The sequence below is a fragment of the Bos indicus genome, chromosome 3 (genome assembly GCF_029378745.1).
Source record: "Bos indicus isolate NIAB-ARS_2022 breed Sahiwal x Tharparkar chromosome 3, NIAB-ARS_B.indTharparkar_mat_pri_1.0, whole genome shotgun sequence".
NCBI classification, from domain to species: Eukaryota; Metazoa; Chordata; class Mammalia; order Artiodactyla; family Bovidae; genus Bos; species Bos indicus.
Window position 1 is genome coordinate 109086395 of NC_091762.1, and position 21307 is coordinate 109107701.

General features: G+C 51.9%; 1 protein-coding gene across 1 annotated transcript in view; it reads left to right on the top strand.

The window, feature by feature from the left end:
- The first annotated feature begins 575 nt into the window (after positions 1 to 575).
- The window catches only part of GRIK3 (glutamate ionotropic receptor kainate type subunit 3), a 251143-nt gene continuing 230411 nt past the window's right edge, over positions 576 to 21307 (top strand). Inside the window, exon 1 of the mRNA XM_019957819.2 lies at positions 576 to 1081. Within this exon, the coding sequence (XP_019813378.2) occupies positions 967 to 1081 (115 nt within the window). The 5' untranslated portion in view covers positions 576 to 966. The remainder of the gene's footprint in view (positions 1082 to 21307) is intronic.

The window sequence follows — 21307 nt, forward strand, 5'->3', positions numbered from 1 at the left end:
GTCCCGGGCCCAACTCTAACTCTGCTTCCACGAGGAATGGGGGTTAGGGAGGGAAACCGGCTCCTGGGTCAGTCCCCGGCCGCTGCCGTCCAGCCAGTGCCGGCTGCGTGGGAACTGGAAGGCGAGACTCCGCGGACGGCGGGCTCCGGGTCCCTCTGCTCCCGGCGGGCGCGTCTCCTCCAGCTGGTCGGGCCGCTAGGCTGCCGCCGTCTCCCAGCTCGCGGTGCCAGCTCTCGTGCTCCACGCCCGGCTCCCAGGCTCCGTGCCCTCGCAGTCGAAGGGGACCGGGGGCCGCAGGGCCGATGGGGACGTCTGAGAAGCGAGGAGAGTCCTCGTTCTCCGGGCGTCCCCCTAAAGCGGGTCCCGGGCCCCCTTCCCCGCCCCCTGCGCAGGTGTGAGCTCGCGAGTGTACGCCTCGGCGGGTGTGAGTGTGAAATGTGTGTGCGCGGGGGAGTGCGCGGAGGGAGCGCGGGCGGCGCAGGAGGCGGGAGGCAGGAGGCAGGGCGCGAGGGAGGGGGCTGGGAGGGAGTGTGTGCGCGCGTGCAACTCCACTCCGGGGCTTTGTGCGAGCCCGGGCGATAGCATCCGCCGCGGCTGGAGGAGGAGCGGCCGGAGACGCGCGTGCAGCCCGCCTGCCAGCGCCCGGCAGCCGGGGCAGGTGGGAGCCCGCGCGGGAGCAGAGCCGACCCGAGCCGCAGCTGAGTCCGAGCGGAGCCCGGGCGGAGCCCAGGAGCATCGCTCGCGGGCGGCCCGTGGGCGGCAGCCGGGCGGGGCGGGCGCCGGCGGGGCGGCCCCCCAGTAAGATGTGCGCGGCGCCGCGGGGCGCCCCCCACTCGCAGCGGCGCTCAGGAGCCGGGCTGCTGGGCCAGGCGGCGCCTCGGGGGCTGCTGCGCGCCCGCGCCTAGAGCTGCCGCCCCAGGGAGCCCGCCACGGCCGCGCCCCGGGCACGCTTGGCGGCGCCCAACGATGACCGCTCCCTGGCGGCGCCTCGGGAGTCTGGTTTGGGAATACTGGGCCGGGCTCCTCGTGTGCGCCTTCTGGATCCCAGACTCGCGCGGGATGCCCCACGTCATCCGGATCGGTAAGGGCTCCCGGGAGCCGAGGGTCTCCGTGCGCCCGGGCGGGGGCGGGAACGGGGGCCACTGAACGCGATCCCAAGAGATTTCCTAACGTCTCTGCGGTCTGCCGGGACCGGGTGACCACCAGAAGCTCGACCCGGTGAGGACAAAGTTCCCAAGCCGGGGTCACGGGCCTTACTTATTGGGAAGGAAGCAGCTGGGCTGCGGCGGGCGAGGGGCCCTTGGCGCGCTCCTGGACCGCCAGACGGCGGAGTGTAGCGAAGCGGTCGGGTCCCAGCCTGAGTCGCGGGCGCATTTGCCCGCGACTGCCAGCAGGACCGGCCGCAGACCGAGTTCTGGGACCTGGCTCTTCCGCGAAGCGGGAACCCTGGGGAAGGCGCCAACTTCTCTTGTTTCTCCCCGCTTCCCGCGGGCCCCTCGCTTCGACCTGGGGCAGGGCTCGAGCGGCCGTGGCGGGGAAGCAGGGTCCGGCTTCGCCAGACGAGGACGGCCGGTCTCCTCTCCCGGTGGCCGCCCTCGGCCTCGGTGGCCCCCGTTCAGCCCCGCTGCGCGGGGCAGGGGAGGGTCGCCCCCTCCCGCGGTCGCTCCAGCCATCCATCGCGGCAGAGGCCTCTCCCCCGCCTGGGGCAGCGCAGAGCCTGACCGGCGCAAGCAGGGAAGGCGAGGAGAGGGATGCCAGCGGTTTTTTAAAGTTAGCCGAAATCCCTCAGCAGCTGGCGGCGGCTGGCGGGTCTGCGCGCGGCTCTGAGGCTCTCGCGTCTCCGCGTCTCTTCTCGCCAGGGACTCTTACTCGGGGCTTTAACTTTGTTGTGGCCGCCCCAGGCATCCCGTAGGCAGCGCTCAGGGCTGTGCGGGGAGGGAGAGTGGTGGCGGGGGAGAGGGTGGAGGGGCTCGTGTCCCAGGCCCGAGACCGCCAGGGCTGGGCCCGGCCTGGCCAGGCGGGAGCCTCGGCCACGCAGGCCCTGCGCCCGCCGCCAGGCGGGAGACCTGGGCCGCCTGGGTTCGCGAGGCGCCCCCACCAGCATCTGGCTCCGCCGAGCCAAGGCCGCCTTCCTCCCCTGTGGCTCTAATCCAGGCGCGGACTCTGGGCTGCCCGCGGCGTGACGGGGTGCAGGCAACCGATATCGAGCTTGGCTTCCGTACTTGAGGTTTTCCTAGGAGGCAATCAGAAACCCCTTCTCTCTCCTCCCTGCTCTCCCCTGGATTCCAGGTCCTCTTGAACTGGACATCTGGACGAGGGTAGAACACAGTCCTCAGCTCTGCCCACGCTGGGGTCTTCCTGTTCCTGCCCAGGACCCCAGCAGGCAGATATTTGAGGCAGAGGAATCCAAGCACCCGACTCTGGGGACAGCCCTCACGACCAGGCTTAACCCTTTGCAGCCCAGACTGCTCCAGGCAAGCCACAAATACTGTTTCTATCTCTGCACCTTTGCCTGTCCCAGTGACCTGTTTGGTCACCGTTCCAGGAGCAGGCAGCCCCTTAGTAGTGGGCCAGGACTTCCTTTATTCCCTCTGTTTGTTTGTTTGTTTTTGATGTGTGTGTGTGTGTGTGTGTGTGTGTGTGTGTGTGTGTAGGGGCCTGATTGATAGGGTGCCCTTGGGAGAAGAGAGGGGGACCCAAAAGGTGCTCTGCACCCAGCCCACGCATTGCAGTTCCCTCTTCTGTGTTCCTTCCCCTGCAGGGGTGGGAGGGGCACTCTCAAATCCCAGAGTCAGGGGGTGGTGGTCTTTGGGGGCCCAGGAAGACAAGAGCAGGTGAGGGAAGCCAGGCAAGGATGCACTGAGGAGGGGCGGGATGATGTATCCTCACCCGCTTCCTCTTACCGTGAAATTGACTTTCACCGGGGGACTCCTCACTGCCCTGAGGGGAAGCCCCAAGCCTGCCCGCCCTTTCTTGGGTTCAGCGTGTAATAATGCAATTAAGGATGGCAAAGCCCTCCTCTCTTCTAATCTTCTTCATATTAAGCCCCAGGATTAATTAGCGTGTCGGCCCAAGCCATTTATATCCAAGAGCCCTGCCCCATTTGATTCCCAGCCCGAGGACTGGGGTGCTGTGCCAATGCCAAACGTGACCTCCGGAGCTCTGCCAGCTTGGATGGAGGATGGGTAGGCTCTGAGATCCCTGGGTTTCTCTGGAGCTCCCTGGGGAGCTGAATTTGCCTCCTTCTGAGCCCAGGCTGGAGTCTCAGCAGGAGCCAAGGGCAGTGGACGTGGTGTGTTGAGAGAGACACACACACAGAGAACCGTGTGTTGAAACCTAAACACAACACCTTGGCTGGGCCCAATGCCCTCTCCTTTCTCTCTCTGTCTCCAGCCCTGAGATCTCAGGGCTCTGGCGGGGGCCACAGGAATTGAGGCCCTGGAAATTGGGTGTGCTGGATGGTTCTGGTTCCCAAGATGGGTGCCTGCGCTGGCTGTGTTGGGAGCCGAATCCTTCTCCAGTAGGCAGGCGTCGCCTAGCACCAGCCCAGGAGAGGGGTTTCCTGCAGGTGTGCAAGGGGCTCTCTGGACTGGGGAGCAGCGTACCCGCCCCCTCTCTTTGTGCCTTTTTTGGGGGCTTAAATTTCCTCTTAGACAAGGAGATGGATAGCTCAGCAGTGTGACAGAGTGTTCAAACAATCCGTCTTGAATAGATGAATTGCATTGCTCTGTCTTTTTGTAATTGTGTCTATCAGAGGGAGAGGTCAAGGCATTGATTGCTTGGATGGTTTGCAAGTAACAAAGGAGAGTGAGGGAGAGAGCGAGGGAGAGAGAGTAATTGGATTGTAGTCTGCAGGAAAAAAATGATCATTGATTATTTTATATGAATATGTGGAAGATGTATTCTGTGTGTTGTTATCAAGTGTTGCTCGTTGAAGATTTTCAAGACATATTGTTCAGCATTTTGTTATTATTATTATCATCGTTATTATTGTTCAGATGGATCCTAGTCTTAACTCACGGAAAGCAGCTTAATGCGTGGGTCCTTCCAGTGCTTCTGTGGCCTCATGTGGGGACCTGGATTTCCTGGCTACTAGACCTAGACACTGATGTGGAGGGACCTTGGGCTGGGAACCAGGAGGCCTGGGTTTTCTACTCTGCCTTCCACCAATTTCCTGAGCCATCTTGGTCAAGTCACACTCTCCCACCAACCCGGAGCCTCAGTTTCCTCACCTGTAAACTATTGAGCTGGCCATGATGCTTGGGATATTCTGTGATTTTAGGTTTCCTTTTAGTGTGGGCTGATGGGGACTGTCAATGCCTTGGTAGGTTTTGTGTCTAGATCTCCCCTTGTTTTACATACATGTAGAATCGAGGGCCGCCTAGCATTTGAGAAGGGAACCAGACAGTGGTGGCGTTAGCTGGAGGGGCTCCAGCGGATGGTGGTGATCTCTAGCCAGCCGGGGGGAGGTTCAGAGCCAAATGACTGCAGAGACATAAAGCAGGTGTATGTGGCGGGGTGGAAGGTGGGCGGATCGGGCAGACTCTCGGAGCATCTACACTTGGAGCAAAACAGAGTTTTGTGACTCTGAGCCTGGAATTGGGGCGGGGAAGCCCAGCGGACACTGCAGTCAGTCCCAGGGGCATGAGGTCCCCTCCCCAAGTCAGTCCTGTCTGCATCCCCTGCCATCAGTTCACCCAAATGGTCCTGAACGTTCATCTCCTGAGTTTGGGAGCCGCTGTGTGTAAAACAATGAGAAATTTCTCTCAGTGACTGGTGATGCGCTGAAACATCGCGGCCGTGTTGGAGCAGACAGGCACTGAATGAAGATCAATAGGGTTTTTCCCCCTGGAAGTAAATAGCTTCAGACAAGACCTGGGAGTGGCCCGAGGGGCCTTAGAAAGCATTAACTTGAGGAATTTCTGCCTCCACTTTCCAGCCCAGCTGCTCCTGTCAGCCCGGGCTTCCCTCCTTCTCGAGCTGGAGTTTATAATTTCTTCTTGATGCCTGCTTCGCACTGCGCTAAACCGTCTTTTGACGTCAGGATGATCCGGGGTTTTTAGAGGTGGCTGATGCGGGGTGAGCCAGCACAGCGTCCCGACTAGGCCCTCCCAAGGTCACTCGGGTCCCCCTGCCGCCAGCATGATAGCTGACTTCAGAAGTCCAACCCACTGCTTTCTTTTGGGCTTTGAGGAGCGACTCTTCGTTCCCACCCTTCCAAACGCAAAGCTGCTTGGTTGCTTCCTTTGTGGGGTCTGTGAGGGCCCCTGAGCCCCCGTTCCCACAGGCCCCTTGTCCTGTCCCCAGGAAACAGAGCCCACTTGGCGGGGGTCGGGGGAAGAGGCACAGATGCACTGTGGGTTCTAGGACGGCCGCATCCTCAGGGGTGGGGGGTGCAAGGTCATATGCAGGGGAGGCTCAGGGCTTAGGGCTGCTTGGGATATCCATGCAGGGCAGCACCTGGCTGTGCTCCACTGCTGGGACCGTTTCTGATCTGCAGAAGCCAGGCTTCCTCCAGGCTGTTACAGTCACCTGCCCCTGCCTTAGCCCCACACTGCTTCAGCCTGCACGTCCTCACCCCCACCTTCCCTCTACCTCCCCCCCCCTCCCCCTGCCCAAGCCCCAGCCTTTCTTGCTCAGGACCTTCCAGAGGGAACCGAGGGGCTCCCCAGGCCCTGCCTGGCAGCAGAGAGAACTGAAAGTCCAGGAGCAGAGCCCTCCCTTTGGGGCCGGCACTCAGCAGGCCCTGGCGTGTCCTTGCCAAGGTGCTCTGATGGACAGACGGGCCAAGGGTGGGCCTGGTGCAGACGCAGACCGGCCTTGGGCTTGTTGGCTGGCTGCTCTTCTTGCAGGCGCCAATTCCACCGCGTGAGCACCAGGGGGCAGTGTGCCTGTGCTGAGGTGGCTGTACCATCTCCTGCCTGGGACCCCACCTGGGTCTGGAACAACACACAATCGAAATATAATGGCCCTGGTTTACTGAGCACTTACTAGCTGCCAAGCACCGTGCTTTTCAAAGAATGACTAGTAGTGTGACTAGTAAGTGCTTGAGACCGGTAGCTGTTGCATATTTTTTTCCTTCCCCATCTGGTTTAGGCTTCACCAATCCTGCCTGCAGACATTGTCCTCATTTTGCAGATGAGGAAACTAAGCTTAGTGAAGTCACTTACCCAAGATTACGTGGCCAGTAAGTGGTGAATGCAGGATAAGAATTCTCACCAGCCAGACCCCAGATCCTGCGCTTTTACTGTGTAGTCTGTGTAGTCGGAAGACGGAAGGCACTGATACTCAGGGGTGCTGAGTGTAGCGCCCCACCACCGTGCTTCTGGGTGCTGAGTGTGGCCTCAGAGTCCTGGGCTGTTAGGCTTTCTCTGGGGATGATTGCATGGGCTCTGTGACACTGAAACCTACCAGTAACTGGTGTTCAGCATCAGACTGTCCTTGTAGATGGACCAAGTGGTAGATAAGCTTTCCCGAGAGGAAAGGGATGTTTGGTCTTTCCCACCCCTCCTGCACATGTGATGTACATCCTTACATGTCTATACCCCACCTTGTCTGGGCTTCTGGACTCTGCTTAATTCTTTAATCTGAGTCAGAAATCAAGGTGGGACACTCCTTTGGGTGTGGCCAGTCCACCCACAGGAATCCCTCTGCTCTCCGGGAGCTCCAGCCTACAGTTCACCTTGGCAGCCCGCAGGCTGTCCTCAAAGACATCATCAGAGCCTTGAGGAAAGCCCAGGGCTCTGCATTTGTGTCTCCCTCCACGCTCTTCAGCTGGTGGCCTGGCCAGAAAGGGGGTCAGTGAATTTGCTCTTGTCCTCCCTTCCTTCCCCACCCCATCTCCCCTCCAACATCCTTTCCAGGCTGATAGGTTGTTTGGTCATTTTATTTTTAAGCAAGAGTCACATTTTGACCTTCTAAATAGAGCCTGCCTTGCTGTGAGCTGAGACTGGTGGACCATCAGAGGGTAAGGTCCACTGACGCTGGGCCCTGGAACATGTTGCTGTCCCATGGACACTGGGTGGGGTGCAGGGACCTGGGTGCAAGAGCTGCCCATTCCCCTTCCCATGCCACCTCTGCCAGAGCACAGGCAAATCCATGCTTACTCTTCTCCTGCACCATGTTCCTTCTTCCGGGGGCACGGCGAGATTGGGATGATGGTGGCTGCCGGGGACTGACCTGTTCTGGAAGTAGGGGAAACTGCCCTGCTTAGAGTCCCTGCAGAAGTGACAGATGTGGAACAAGCATGATAGGAGGGGTCATATTATTTTCCAGGGCCTCAGTTTCCCCATCTGTAAAATGGGATGAGACTGCTTGCTTCATAGAGTTAGACAGATGGGATATCGTTTCAAAAAAGCTTGAATTCTGTTCCATTCCAAGATCAGCATTTCTTCTTGTTTTTGTTGGAGGAGAGGAGTCTAATACCAACAAACTGGGTGGGACTGGGGTCAGGGGAGTGTGGCCGCCAGGAAGCAGGATTTAAGGAGGCTCTCAAATGGTGGCCATGCTCTTGCCTGACTGACCGTGACAGTGAGCGCCTCCTTAAATTTTGTGCTCCAGATGCCTCGCTGGCCTATGCTTATTAGCACCTGTGTTTCCTCTGAAGTCCCTGTTTTCTTCCGCTTCTCTTTGTGCTCCAGAAACCAAACCTTGATTGAGTGTGATTGGGAGATCAGAGAAGACTGGACTGAGGGCAGGGGACCCGAGGACAGCAGGTCATTCTGATTTTGCTTTCCTTCCCTTCAGCCACACTTCAAAGGTGCTGCACCCCAGAGCTCTCCACCCTCACCGCACTTTGGTTTATTTCCAGTTACCTCCAGAGTCCACACTACCTAACCTCCAGCCAGGCTTTCTGCTCCCCACAGAGCTTGCATTCCCCTGTTCCTCTCCTTGTTTCCTTTGACCTTTGCAGTTTCTTCACTAATGCTCACTGACCTTGATTATAGCTATGTTTGTGGGTTTGTCTAGAGCTTTCTCTGACAGAGAAGTTCTGTGAGTCACTTAATATATCTCACTGATTCTAACATCAACTCTTCCCCCAACATTTTCACATTTCTGAAATCAGTCTGGATCTCACATCAGGTTTGAGTTTACTTGCAGGATTTTTTCTTTCTTGGCACCTTTAAACATGAGGGTATGTCTCAGGTTTGATGAAATGTGGTGGATCTGAGCTTGAGTGGGAGTCTAAGGTGCTAGCTGTGAGACCTTGGGTGAGTCACTTCACCTCCAAGCCTCCATTTCCTCATCAACGAGGTAGAATTTTAATTTTGGGTTAAACCATTTTCAGCTGGTTTTGATCTATAAAATTTTCATATTGTTGAAACTCCTAGGGTCTTCACAGGGCTGTTGTGAGGATTAAAGGAAATAAAGTATATAAAGCTCTTGGCACAGAACTTGGTGCTTAATAAATGTTAAGGAGAAAAAGATTCCCCAAGGATGGAGGCTCTGTCTCCACCCTCAGACTCTGAGCTGTGAAGCTATCTGCTTCTTATCTGCCCTCTGCCAGTGCCAACCATGTGCCTTGTGCCAACCATGTAACCAGTACCCCCTGCAGCTCAATATGTGGGTATTTGCCCATTTCTCATATACCCAGCAATGGAATGGATGTCTCCGGCAGCCTGTGACAGTTACCTGCCATGCTAGGGAGCAAAAGGGGTACTCTTCCTAGCATGCTCCTGTATGCCCAAAGCTCCCAGACACCTCCTGGCCTGTTATTTGTCACACACCCAAAGCCCATGAGGTTCTGGTTCTTCCCTACATTTGCAGTGTTTTGATTGAAATGTGATTTGCATGTATTCAGAGCTGGGAAGACCCTGGCTATGGGATGCTCTTGAGGGATTGGTCCAGGGAGTCCTGATCAGTTTTTCTTGGATGGGGAGTCCAAGCTTGCTCCTGAAGCAAGCTGGTGAATTCTAGAGTGGGTCTGTGGCTGGAGAGTGGGCCCCAGGGGATAGGCACTGCTGGCTCTGCTGGGAGACTCCAGGTAATGAAGCCATGGAGTAAATCCCACGGTGATCTTACAGATGGGAGATAATGAATGGGGTGAGGTTGGGGAGAGTGGCGGCTTCCACTCCAAATCCTTTGGTGCTATGCTGAATGGGGGTTAAGGAAGACAGAGGGAAAAAGATGAGGGAGAAGGAGCTGAGACCCCAGTTTGTGTGAAGAGGGTTCCCATCCATGGGAGACAATGAAATCTTATGCTTTTAAAGGGACCGATGCAGACAGACTGTGTTGGAAGGGGGTTAAGAGTATTCTCAGAACCACTGCAGAGATGAGCTCTTTAAATATAGGAATGAGGGAGACTTCTGCAAAGCCTTCCTGCATCTGCTTTGCAGAACTGAAATATGCTATTCCAAAAAGCCTGCCCAATTGGGCGGAAAAGCAGGAGCAGGGAGCCAGGGCCTTCCCAGGGCTCCAGGCATCACATTTCCTGTTTACAGTGAAGAATCACAGAATCCAGGCTGAAAAGAACCCCAGGGGTCAGTCTAGGCCTCTGCTTCTCCAATATTAACATGCATCTGAGTCACCTGGAGAGCTCAATAAACTACAGACTGCTGGGTCCACCCCCAGAGCTTCTGATTCAGTGGGTCTGGGGTGAGGCCTGAGAATTTGCATTTTAATGGATTCCCAGATGAAGCTGATGCTGCTCATCAGCCTCCACTTTCAGAACCACTGTTCTAAGTCACTGGAGGACCCCTCCCCCACCCCCAGTAAGTGGATATCTAGTCTCTGATTGAATACCACCCATAACAGGAAACTCACCACTATTTGATTGTGCTTTGTTCTTTCTTGCAAACGTATTGGCCCACTCCAATCTTTGTTGCAAAATTTGCCCTAAAATTGGTTTTCCTGCAGTTCCAGGGAAGGTAGTGTGACTTACACGTCGACAGTGTAGGTTCTGAAATCCATCTGTCTTGAGTTTGAACCCTCATTCCTTCCTTCCATGCTGTGTCACTTTGGGTAAGTCACTTAACTGCTCTAAGCCTCGACTTCCTCACCTGTAAAATGGGGATAGCAACAGATCTGACCTCCAGGGATCATTGTGAAAATTAACATGGCTGGCCCGAAGGAAGCTCTCTGGAGAAAGTAGAAAGTGAAGTCGTTCAGTCATGTCCGACTCTGCGACCAGTGCTCTTCTGTCCATGGGATTTTCCAGGCAAGAATACTGGAGTGGGTTGCCATTTCCATCTCCAGGGGATCTTCCTGGGTCTCCTGCACTGCAGGCAGACTCTTTACCATCTGAGCCACCAGAGAAGCAAACTCTCTATAGATTTTAGCAATCTAACATTGTGGATAAGCTCACAGGTTCTGGAATCTGACAGCCTGAGTTTAAGGACTGCCTCCATCACTTCCCACCTGAGTGATCTGGGACAAATTATTTAATCTCTCATAATAATAATAGTAACACGTGCCTTACAGGGTTTTTATAAATCCTCATTTATAAGGATTAAATGAGTTAATGCACATAATATGTTTAGACCATAGCCGTTGTAAGCTCTCAATAAATGTTACCCATCGTTCTTACTATTATGCTCACCCTGCCCCCCTGCATCTGGTTTGGATTTATACCCTGGCACACAGTCAACCCCACAGAAATGTAAAGGCATTTCTCCAGACCTGTGACGCCCAGTTCTTTCAGTGTGGTGTCCAGAGCCAACCACAGTCCTGCTTATGTATCGAAAACAGTAAGCTCATCCCCTCCTTGCGTCTCAGCATTGGTGTCTGCTTATACACCCCCAGACTATTTCAGCCTTTTCTGCAACCATTTCACTCTGTTGATTTATACTGAGCTGGTGGTCTCATGAGATCACAAGATCTTTTCCGCAGGTATGGCTGCTGATCTACCACTCCCCTCATCCTCTCTTTGGCAGTTGATCTTTTGAGCCTAAAGGCAGGACCTGTCATTTATCCCTGGTAAATCCTATCTTGAACCTTCAGGCAGTTTTTCTTGCTCGCTGTTTCTGGACCACCAAAGCCTGTTCCCATCTCTCTATCCTTAGATAGGAAGCTCTTCTTCCTCCTTGACCTCCCACCCACTGCCCCCCAGGGGTCTGTGGTAGAGAAGTAAGTGGTTATGGGCCCGCAACGTGGTTGTGGTTGAGAACCATGGGTCTGGACAGTGAAGCTTTTGTGCCTCCCTTTCTGTTGTCTGGCATGCTTCATGCCCTCTGAGCCTTGGATGAGCATGCTTGCCTTCACTTCATCTATCCATGCCATCAACGCATTAGGCAGGAAATGACCAGTGTCAGAGTTTGTCGACTTTATTCAGTGGTCTTGAATCCACCACCCACACTTTAACCAGAGTTGAAATCCTACTGGCTTCTTCATGCTTTCAGGCCCTTTACGACTGCTGGGGTTGATATCTGCAGGCTCATGTGCTGTCCCTCCTTGCCTCACACACACTCCCTGCTCCTCTGAACTGAACATCCAAGTCCCTAGAAGTCACTATGTCTTCCCTTACACTCGACCTCTGCTCTTGCTGTTCTTTCTGGCTAACTTCTTAGTCATCCTTTCAGTTCAGTTCAGTTCAGTTCAGTTGCTCAGTCGTGTCCGACTCTTTGCGACCCCATGATTCGCAGCACGCCAGGCCTCCCTGTCCATCACCAACTCCCGGAGTTCACTCAGACTCACGTCCATCGAGTCAGTGATGCCATCCAGCCATCTCATCCTCTGTCGTCCCCTTCTCCTCCTGCCCCCAATCCCTCCCAGCATCAGAGTCTTTTCCAATGAGTCAACTCTTCGCATGAGGTGGCCAAAGTACTGGAGTATCAGCTTTAGCATCATTCCTTCCAAAGAAATCCCAGGGCTGATCTCCTTCAGAATGGACTGGTTGGATCTCCTTGCAGTCCAAGGGACTCTCAAGAGTCTTCTCCAACACCACAGTTCAGAAGCATCAATTCTTCGGTGCTCAGCTTTCTTCACAGTCCAACTCTCACATCCATACATGACCACTGGAAAAATCATAGCCTTGACTAGACGGACCTTTGTTGGCAAAGTAATGTCTCTGCTTTTCAATATGCTATCTAGGTTGGTCATAACTTTAGGTCTCAGCAAACATATATTTTCTTCCAGGAAGCCTTTCTTGACTTCCATCTCCTATTATGAGTCCCCACAGCATCCTGAACTTCCCTTGTCATAGCGCTTACTAGATTGTAATTCGTGGTTACCTCACGGAGAAGCTTTCTTAGAAAATCTTAGAGACAAGTGTGGACTGCAACTGACTTATTCACCACTTTGCCCAATGCACCTAGTACCACGTGTGGTACATAGTAGGTGATTGATAACCATCTGTTAAATAAATGAATGCCTTGATACATACAGGTTGAATATAAGTCTATCTAGCAGCCTTGTCATTCAGCTCAACACTTTTTCCATGTTGCCAGCAAGGATTTCATGAAAGACATTGTTAGATTCTTCCGCGAAGTCAGGGTTCTAATGCTGTCCATGGTGGTCTTCTGCCCTATCAATTCAGCACCTTCTACGCCAAGACCTTTCCTATGGGGTCTATTGGGCAGAGCTGGAGTGTTTAGGGGAATGGATCTTTCTTTCTTGGGCCTAGGATTGGTCTTTACATCCATTTTCTGGCTCCTATCGTGATGATTATCCTCTTGAGAAAGTCACAAGCTGTCGACTTCAAGAAGAGGCAAAAGAAAAGGCCATGACCCTCCTGTCTTTTCTGACTTCAGCCCTCTCCTCTTCCCGTCTGTCCCTCAGCATCTCTGCTGCTCCCTCTGGGAGCTGAACCGTAAAAGAGAACTTCTGCGGTTCCAGCCTCACCAGGCAGGTTACTCAGGGCAGCTGCCAGGCAGAACTGTGGCTGGACCACTTGCGCTGTCACCGGCCATAGGTCAGGCTTCCCCTTTTCCTGTTTATGCCACATCACAGGATCCTGCTAGGATGTGTAGACAGCAGGTCTACATGACAGCTTTGTGTAAAGTGAGGTGTTGACGGTTAAACCTGGAGATTCAGGCTCTATAGACAGTCAGCTTGGGCCATTTAGCTTTGAGAGTATAAATGTCATCCACCCTGAGTCTGGTGAGCAAGAGTGTGTGCATGTGTGTGTGTGTGTGTGTTTGTGTACTTGTAAGAGATGACTAATTGAAGATTCGCTTCTTTAGCATAGGCTTCCCAAACTGGGGTTCAACAGCCATTCTTTACCCAAGTCTGATGAGTGAATACAGTGACTTTACTTTGGATCACGGGGGAATCAGAGTAGTTTCCCACTGGCTGGCCTGACCCGTCTACCATGTAGCTGAGAGTGGGGGTGGGACAGGTTGCAGGGCAACCCTGAGCTTCCCCCCTGAACGTGACAGGACTGGGCTCTCCCATTAGACTAGGACCTCCCCTTTCTTGCTTCCCTCCCCCAAGGAAACAGATGACACATTATAAGCAGAAATAGCCTGTTGCCTACATGGCCGTTTTTCCTGCCCAGTTTAATAGAGGTGACAGCCGTCTATTTTACTTGTCTCGTAACATCGAATCAGTAAATAAAATATGGGTGAACTCTCAGGTTTAGCTGAATTATGGCTGGTCCATGGGGAGTGAGGGCTGGGGGGAGAGTTGAGCAGAGAGAGATTGAATCCCTGGCTTCTTACAAGAGAAGCTAAGCCTTGTCTCTTCCTCTGGATCCAGAAAATCTTCTGTGCTGGAGGAGGCTAGGCAAGGTCATCCTGTTTGACAGTCTCTGAGTCCCTGAAAGAGCCAGAACACAGGTGGAGAAACTCTGAATGTCAGAGCTACAGTCAGTACCTGCCCCAATCTTTTTTATCACAGATTGAGAGATGAAAAAGGGAAATGACTTGTGCCACATCCCTTGGTGAGCCATGGAAAAATCAGATGAAAACATGGGTCTCTGATCACCACCCCCAGTCCATTAAGAAAATCCCATCCACTTTCCTATCATACACACACAAACATGCACACATTTGAAGCTTTAAATTTACAGTCTTAAGAAAGAGAAGGAGACTAGATTTTTCCAGTGTTGCAAAACAGACCTACGAAACCGTTTTCACATTGAGGGAGAAATACAAATCAGATGCATGTGTGTTTATAAAAGCTCCTAGACAGTGATAACACTCTGTGTTGTCCGGGGAGCAGCAGGGAAATTAAGGTTCACCCCAGCCTCTGTGTTCAGCACCATGGAGAGCAGCCAAGCCCTGGGGGTGGTGAGTGGGCACCATTTGCATGCTGATTCTTATAGTAGGGGCAATGTGGTTATTGTAAGGTCTTGCTTAACAGGCATTCTTTTTCCTAATGCTATTCCTCTAGGACTCTGGTGTTCATAAACCAGACTGAGGTGTTTAGCAGGTACACAGTAGGCTAGTAAGAACTATTATTTATGGTCGTTCAAATAGAGTAGCTCACGGTAAAAGAAAATGGAGCGAATGGATAGAATTTTCTCCTTTTTTTTCTCTCTCTCACGTAAATTGTTCTTAAACCTTTGGTGCCTTGTACGGCTTGTATGCTCAGGAGCAGTAGCAGATGACAAAATGAATGAACATTCCATTGTCAAATATCACACCTGATACCGAGCGTCTTTGCTCAGCTTGTCAGCATCATCTTTCACATTGCATTTGGTAAGTAGGCTTGTGTTATGTATTTTTATCCCACTAAATGTGATTTCTTAAAGTATTTTGTGTGTTATTATTTCTTGAATCGTGGAGCCCTGCATACCTATAATAGAGCCGTATTTTCTGCTAGTAAATAAAATTACTCCTTGTTCAGGTGACAGGAATTAAATGTGTCACAGCTTTGTGGCATTCCCCAAAGAACCCCAGCCATACCAAGTGCTCCACCACCTGGATGTGTCTGAGAAGACTTGTGATCAGACTGGGTGTTGACAAAGGTCTCCCCAGCTAGGAAAATCATGACATGGGTGACCTCAGCAGGCCTCAGAGAAAGGGAGAGTTTGCCCATCACTGGGGTACTGAGAGTGGCTGAAACACCCGGACTTGAAGCCTAGGGCATAGGAGGCTAAGAGTGTTAGAAAGATAGAGTCTGAAGAATTGGCTTTGGCCTCTGAACAAGGAGGGAAGCTTGGGTAAATGGGCTCCCAGGATTTAGGAGGCAAGATGGCACCTTGAAGTCATATTGAAGGTAGAAAGGTCAGAAAAGACATGAGCTATGGTTTGTACAGAGTAAGGCTACTCCAGGGACCCTGGATTGAGATATTTTAGTGAAAGGAATTGGAGGTTTTGCTGCTCCTGCTTGGATTCGCAGAATCAGAAGAATCTGCTTTGGAAATGGGGCTATTTTTATGCTGCTTGTAATTTAGTGTTTATTTCCTGTCTTTTTCGCATCGTCTCTGGGCTGACTCATTGATTCAGCAAACATTTCTGGATCACCCACTCTGGGTACCGCAGAGTACACAGGGCAAGGGATTGAGGGAGTCTGAGGGGTGGCACAGCATCTGAATGGCCTCATGGTAGGTCCAAATGGGTGACCTTAAGTGATAGCCACAGTTCCTTGAACATTTAGGGACGTGCAGTTCAGGCTAGAACCTTATGCTTAGATTGTTCTTTGTTCCTTGTTCTCCTGTGTTCTGGGGAGGAGTATGGAGGCTTAAAGAAGAAAAGAAACAAGGTGACCATCTCACAGGAGAGCCAGCTGGGAAGCCACGTCTCTTATCTTTCACACTTCACTCCTCCCTGCCCCCCACCCCGTTCTTGCCTTTGCTCCTAAATCATTTCTTCACTTATATTGTTCTGAGAGTTCCCCCATGCCTGAGCTGTTACACCTCATCCTCAAGCCCCACCCAAGGTTCATTTTGGCCAGTTCTCTGTCTCTTGGTAGAACTGAGCCATAACTTTCCTCGATGGAGTGGTGCATGTGTAAGTAGGAAGGAAAAGGTAGGGACAGGAGTAAGTATTCAATTTTTTTATGTCTCCAAGAGCTATAATTCTGTCTCCTTGGTGAGAAAGTTCTTCTTTCTGGCCAATTCAGATTCTTCCTGCTGCTATGTAAATCCATCTCATCCATAGTGTGATATGGCCATTCATAAGGCTTGAGAGAAACCTCTAGATTGGTAAGTAGTAGCTTCAGGGACTCTTTTCCTGGGCTGTGGCTAAGAAGGTCTCAGACAATTAAACTGAAATGGCTACACTTTCACTCACACGGGTTCAGACAGATTTATAATATTTTCTTTTTAAAAAAATTGGGATTGTTTTTCATGGAGACAATGATTTATGGAATAATCAATTTCTTTATCTACCTAATCCATAGGAGTGATCTATCAGTGTAGGCATCAATCTCCCCTAGAGGTTGGGGAGAGTGGACAGCCTTTGAGCCTGAGTCACCTAGCGGAAGGCAGCTTTTACCAGGAGCTACTGGAGAAAGGAATGGCAACCCACTCCAGTATTCTTGCCTGTAGAATTCCATGGACAGAGGATTCTGGCAGTCTACAGTCCATGGGGTCGCAAAGAGTCAGACACGACTAAGCGACTCACACACACACACACACACACACACACACAAACTGTGATCCCAGATCTGGATCTGGGGCCTATAGGAAGGAAGCGGTGGAGCTCCTGCAGCCTCCCTCTCTGAGCCAAGATGCTCATTCTCTCTCCTCATCAGTCTTATCCCCACCCAAAGAGGAGTAAGGTGCATCACGTGCTATTCCCATTGTACAGGCGTGGAGACTGAGTTGCCAGAAAGGATGCTCAAAGACCAGATGTTGGAGACCTGACATCAAGAGGGGCTAGCTCTCTATCTCTGAGGACTGCAGCATAGAAGAGAGGGCGAACCTGGTCCAAGAGGCCCCAGGAGAAAATTGGGACCAGTTGGGTGGTGGTCCCAGAAGGCAGAATTTGGTTTAACACCAGCTATCTCCTAGTCAGTGTTCTTTGAAGATGAAGTGAGATACCTTAGGAGTAGTGAGCTTCTTGCCATGGGATATATTCAAGAACAGATTGGTCTAGGATGTTTCAGAGGAGCTCTGGATCCCTTTCACTATGAAATTCTAGGCATCCTCAGCTATGCAATTAGAGATGCCATAAAAATTCCGGCTTTCTGAGTTTCCTAAAAGACCAGGCTTATGTCTGCTCTGGGTTGCACAAACTCCATGAAGGCTGAGCTCAGTGTGGTGGTTACAAGGAATATTCTTCGAGCTCAGTGTGGTGGTTACAAGGAATATTCTTAAAGTCAGACCCTTCCCTGTCTGTCTTCTAACAGCAGTTCATCCCTTGGCAGTGCCCTTGGATCAGAAAGGAGCCTGGTGGCTGCAGCCAGCTCCAGGCAGGGCCCATACATTTCTGAGCAGTATAATGCCAAACACACTGGCATGCCAGATGCCACTTAATTTGCACATCCCTCTGGTATAGGGATGGTGACCATCCTTTGCAGATGTAGAAGCCCATGTCTGAGGGAGGTGGCTGGTTCGAGGTCACATAGCTGGTTGGGGTAGAGCTTTGTCTATTCATTCATATGTACAGGTGGTTTTCCAGTGAGCCTTTACTGGGCACATGCTGTATGCCAGTTCTCCATGAGGTGCCAGGACTAAAGGGTGAGCAAGACAGACATGATTCTGGCCTCATGGAGCTTTCAATCTAGCAAAAAACAGACAGCAAAGAATCACTACAAACTCCATGCATGTCACAGAGGGACTTGCAGGCTACCAGGGGAACATCAGGAAAGGCTGCCCCAAGGAAGTGACACTTGGGGAGGAGAAAAGGAGTGGTTAGGTGATGGTGATGGTGGGGAGTAAGGGATACATTCTAGGCGGAGGGTACAAATGCCCAAGGCACACGTGGTTGTGTTAAGTTGATGCCCTATAAGCTTTGGAGGTCAGTTCAGTTCATTTCGGTCACTCAGTTGTGTCTGACTCTTTGTGACCCCCATGAATCACAGCATGCCAGCCTCCCTGTCCATCATCAACTCCTGGAGTTTACCCAAACTCATGTCCATCGAGTCAGTGATGCCATCCAGCCATCTCATCCTCTGTCGTCCCCTTCTCCTCCTGCCCCCAATCCCTCCCAGCATCAGGGTCTTTTCAGATGAGTCAACTCTTCACATGAGGTGACCAAAGTATTGGAGTTTCAGCTTCAACATCAGTCCTTCCGATGAACACCCAGGACTGATCTCCTTTAGAATGGACTGATTGGATCTCCTTGCAGTCCAAGGGACTCTCAAGAGTCTTCTCCAACACCACAGTTCAAAAGCATCAATTCTTCGGCACTCAGCCTTCTTCACAGTCCAACTCTCACATCCATACATGACCACTGGAAAAACCATAGCCTTGACTAGACGGACCTTTGTTGGCAAAGTAATGTCTCTGCTTTTGAATATGCTATCTAGGTTGGTCATAACTTTCCTTCCAAGGAGTAAGCGTCTTTTAATTTCATGGCTGCAATCACTATCTGCAGTGATTTTGGTCAAATATCAGCAATTTCATATGCTTCAAACCAGTGTTTAAAAAAAACTCAAGCAAGTCTGCTGTGAATGGAGCAACAGAAGGGAATGTGAAAAAAAAAGTAAGGTTTGAGGAGTGAGAATATGGAAGACTGAATAAGCAAGGTAAGGAGGCAGGACTTTAACCCCAGGGCACTGGGGAACCACTGAGGACTTTATGAAGGGGAGCAGCAAAACCACATTATAGCTTTGAAAAGTCAGCCTAGTGGCTGTGTGATGTGACTGCAGGAGGGGCAGGGGGTGTGGGGGACCAGCATCAGGAAGCTGTTTAAGTAGTCTAGGTAGGAAAGGACAGGGAGATGTAGTGTGGAAGGTTGTTATAGAACAAATGTCCTGATTCCTGGTCCAGGGCTCTCCCCAGAAGCCTGGCCGTCCCCTTTGCCCCAGGCTTGAGCACTGGAGGCTGGGCTGCGTTGTGCATGAGTGGACCCTTCCCGGGGCCACCCATCTGCTTCCCGAATCAGCCTTCAGTGGATGCCATATCCACTGTCTGCGAGCTCAGCTGGGTCTCCAGTCCCATTTCATGGTTCCCTGGTTGGGCCGGAAAGCCCTAGGTGTGTTCCAAGGCAGCAAGCATTCCTTGAGGCGGGGGGGATGGGATGGGGTGGGATTAGTGGGGTGGTTGCTCCCCTGATAGACTCACCTAGCTAGGACTTCTGTGAGTCTTCAGTATCTATGACAATCCAGCAGGCAGACCCAAGAAATAGGCATTGTCTGGTCTCGACTTTTCCCTTAGAAGCCTCCACAGGGCCAGGAGCTTCCCTGTGGCTGAGCTGAAACCTCTTCTCCCAGTGAGGGTGGAGCCATCCTCCTGTTCCTTGGCAGATGTGGTGAGAGTGGGGAGACCTCAGCCTGTAGGACAGGTGCAAGGGTCACTGATACCAAGGACTGTGGCAGCAGGGGTAGGATGGCAGCCCCACACACATCTGGCTGGGCTCTGCTTCCAGTACCCTGAGCTAACCCAGTGTTACTATATTCGTGAAAATAATAATAGCGAACCCGGGATCCCTCGAAGGCTAACAATGTGCCAGATACGCTGTGCTAAGCAGCTTCCAGACATTCAGTCACTTAATGCAGCAAATCTAAGAGGTGAGGACTCTATTGCTGCTTTTTAGATGAGGAAGCAAAGCCTGGGGTGATGAACATAGAGGGAGCATTCCATAGAAAGGTGGCCATATCCTCAATACATCATCATGATTGCTGTTGTTTAGTCGCTCAGTCGTGTCCAACTCTTTGTGACCCCATGGACTGTAGCCCACCAGGCTCCTCTGTCTATGGGATTCTCCAGGCAAGATACTGAAGTGGGCTGCCATTTTCTACCCCAGGGGATCTTCCCGACCCAGGGATCAAACTCACATCTCCTGCATTGCAGGTGCCTTCTTTACCACTCAACCTGGGAAGCCCTATGATTGCTGATGTTATTTTAAATAATGGACATAGACACCTATCAGTGCCAGCACATAGTAGGTGCTCAGGAGTGTAGGTTGAATCTGTTTATTCAGATTTGGGCAGAAAATGGGGTGAGTCGGCTGAGCCTGGAAACCAGCACAGGACAAGGCTCTTCCCAGCCCTCTCAATATTTGTGGATCTCTAGTTCCCATTCCTCTAGCACAGGATTTTCTTAGCCCAGTCCCTCCCCTTTCTTTTGCACATAGCCTGTCTCCCATTTCTCTAGCCAGGACACCTGATTCTCTGGGCTCCCTGAGTACCCTTTCCTGGAAGCTGCAAGGAATGAAGGTTCAGCCTTCAGTACCCCCGATTTGGGTGGGGAGTGAGGGTTGCAAAGAAAGCTGAGTGCCGAAGAATTGATGCTTTTGAACTGTGGTGTTGGAGAAGGCTCTTTAGAGTCCCTTGGGCTTCAAGGAGATCAAAACAGTCCAGCCTAAAGGAGATCAGTCCTAAATATTCATTGGAAGGACTGAGGCTGGAGCTGAAACTCCAATACTTTGGCCACCTGATGCAAAGAACTGACTCATTTGAAAAGACCCTGATGCTGGGAAAGATTGAGGGCAGGAGGAGAAGGGGACGACAGAGGATGAGATGGCTGGATGGCATCACCGACTCAATGGGCATGAGTTTGGGTGGACTCCGGGAGTTGGTGATAGACAGGGAGGCCTGGCACGCTGCAGTCCATGGGGTCACAAAGAGTTGGATATGACTGAGTGACTGAACTGAACTGAGGGTTATAAGACCTCCATCCTACAGGTCTTCCCACTGTGGTTAGCTCCGCCCAGCCATCAACTACTGGCAACTCCTCCCTTGGCCTGGCCCAGCCAGGACTCTACAGAAAACACTTCACCTACAGATCCGTTATCAACTCAAGGCAGGTAGGGCTATTTCGGACTTGAGTGCATCAGAATTCTGTGCTTCCCACCTGGAATGCCCTCCACTCTTTGGCTTCTTGCCTAATTCCTTCTTCCTTTTTTCTATCGTACTTGGTGTGCTATCCTAAGACTCACCTCTTCCAGGAAGCCTCCTCTGATGCACCCAGGCAGTGGGTCACAACCTTCCCTGAGCCTCCCTGGAGCCTTGCTCTAGCCCCCTTTATTGGTGCAGAAATGTCTCCTTCCCCACTCCTCTTCCTCGTGACCCCCAGAGCTTATAATACTGAGGCTTGTAGGTCTTTTGTATTTGCCTCAGATTGGTATATTTTTGTTTTCTTTCTTTCTTTTTTTTTGGCTGCATGGCGTGTGAGATCTTAGTTCCCCAATCAGGGATTGAACCTGAGCCCCTTATAGTGCAGTGTCTTAACCACTGGACCACTAGGGAAGTCCCTAGACTGTTTTTAAAATCTTGTCATTAAAATAACAACAGTTTCTGATAGTTTATCCTCTTGAAAGACAAAATCCTTAGCCTGGAATTCAAGGAATTCTTTTTCTGAACTCTTTGGGGCTTTGCC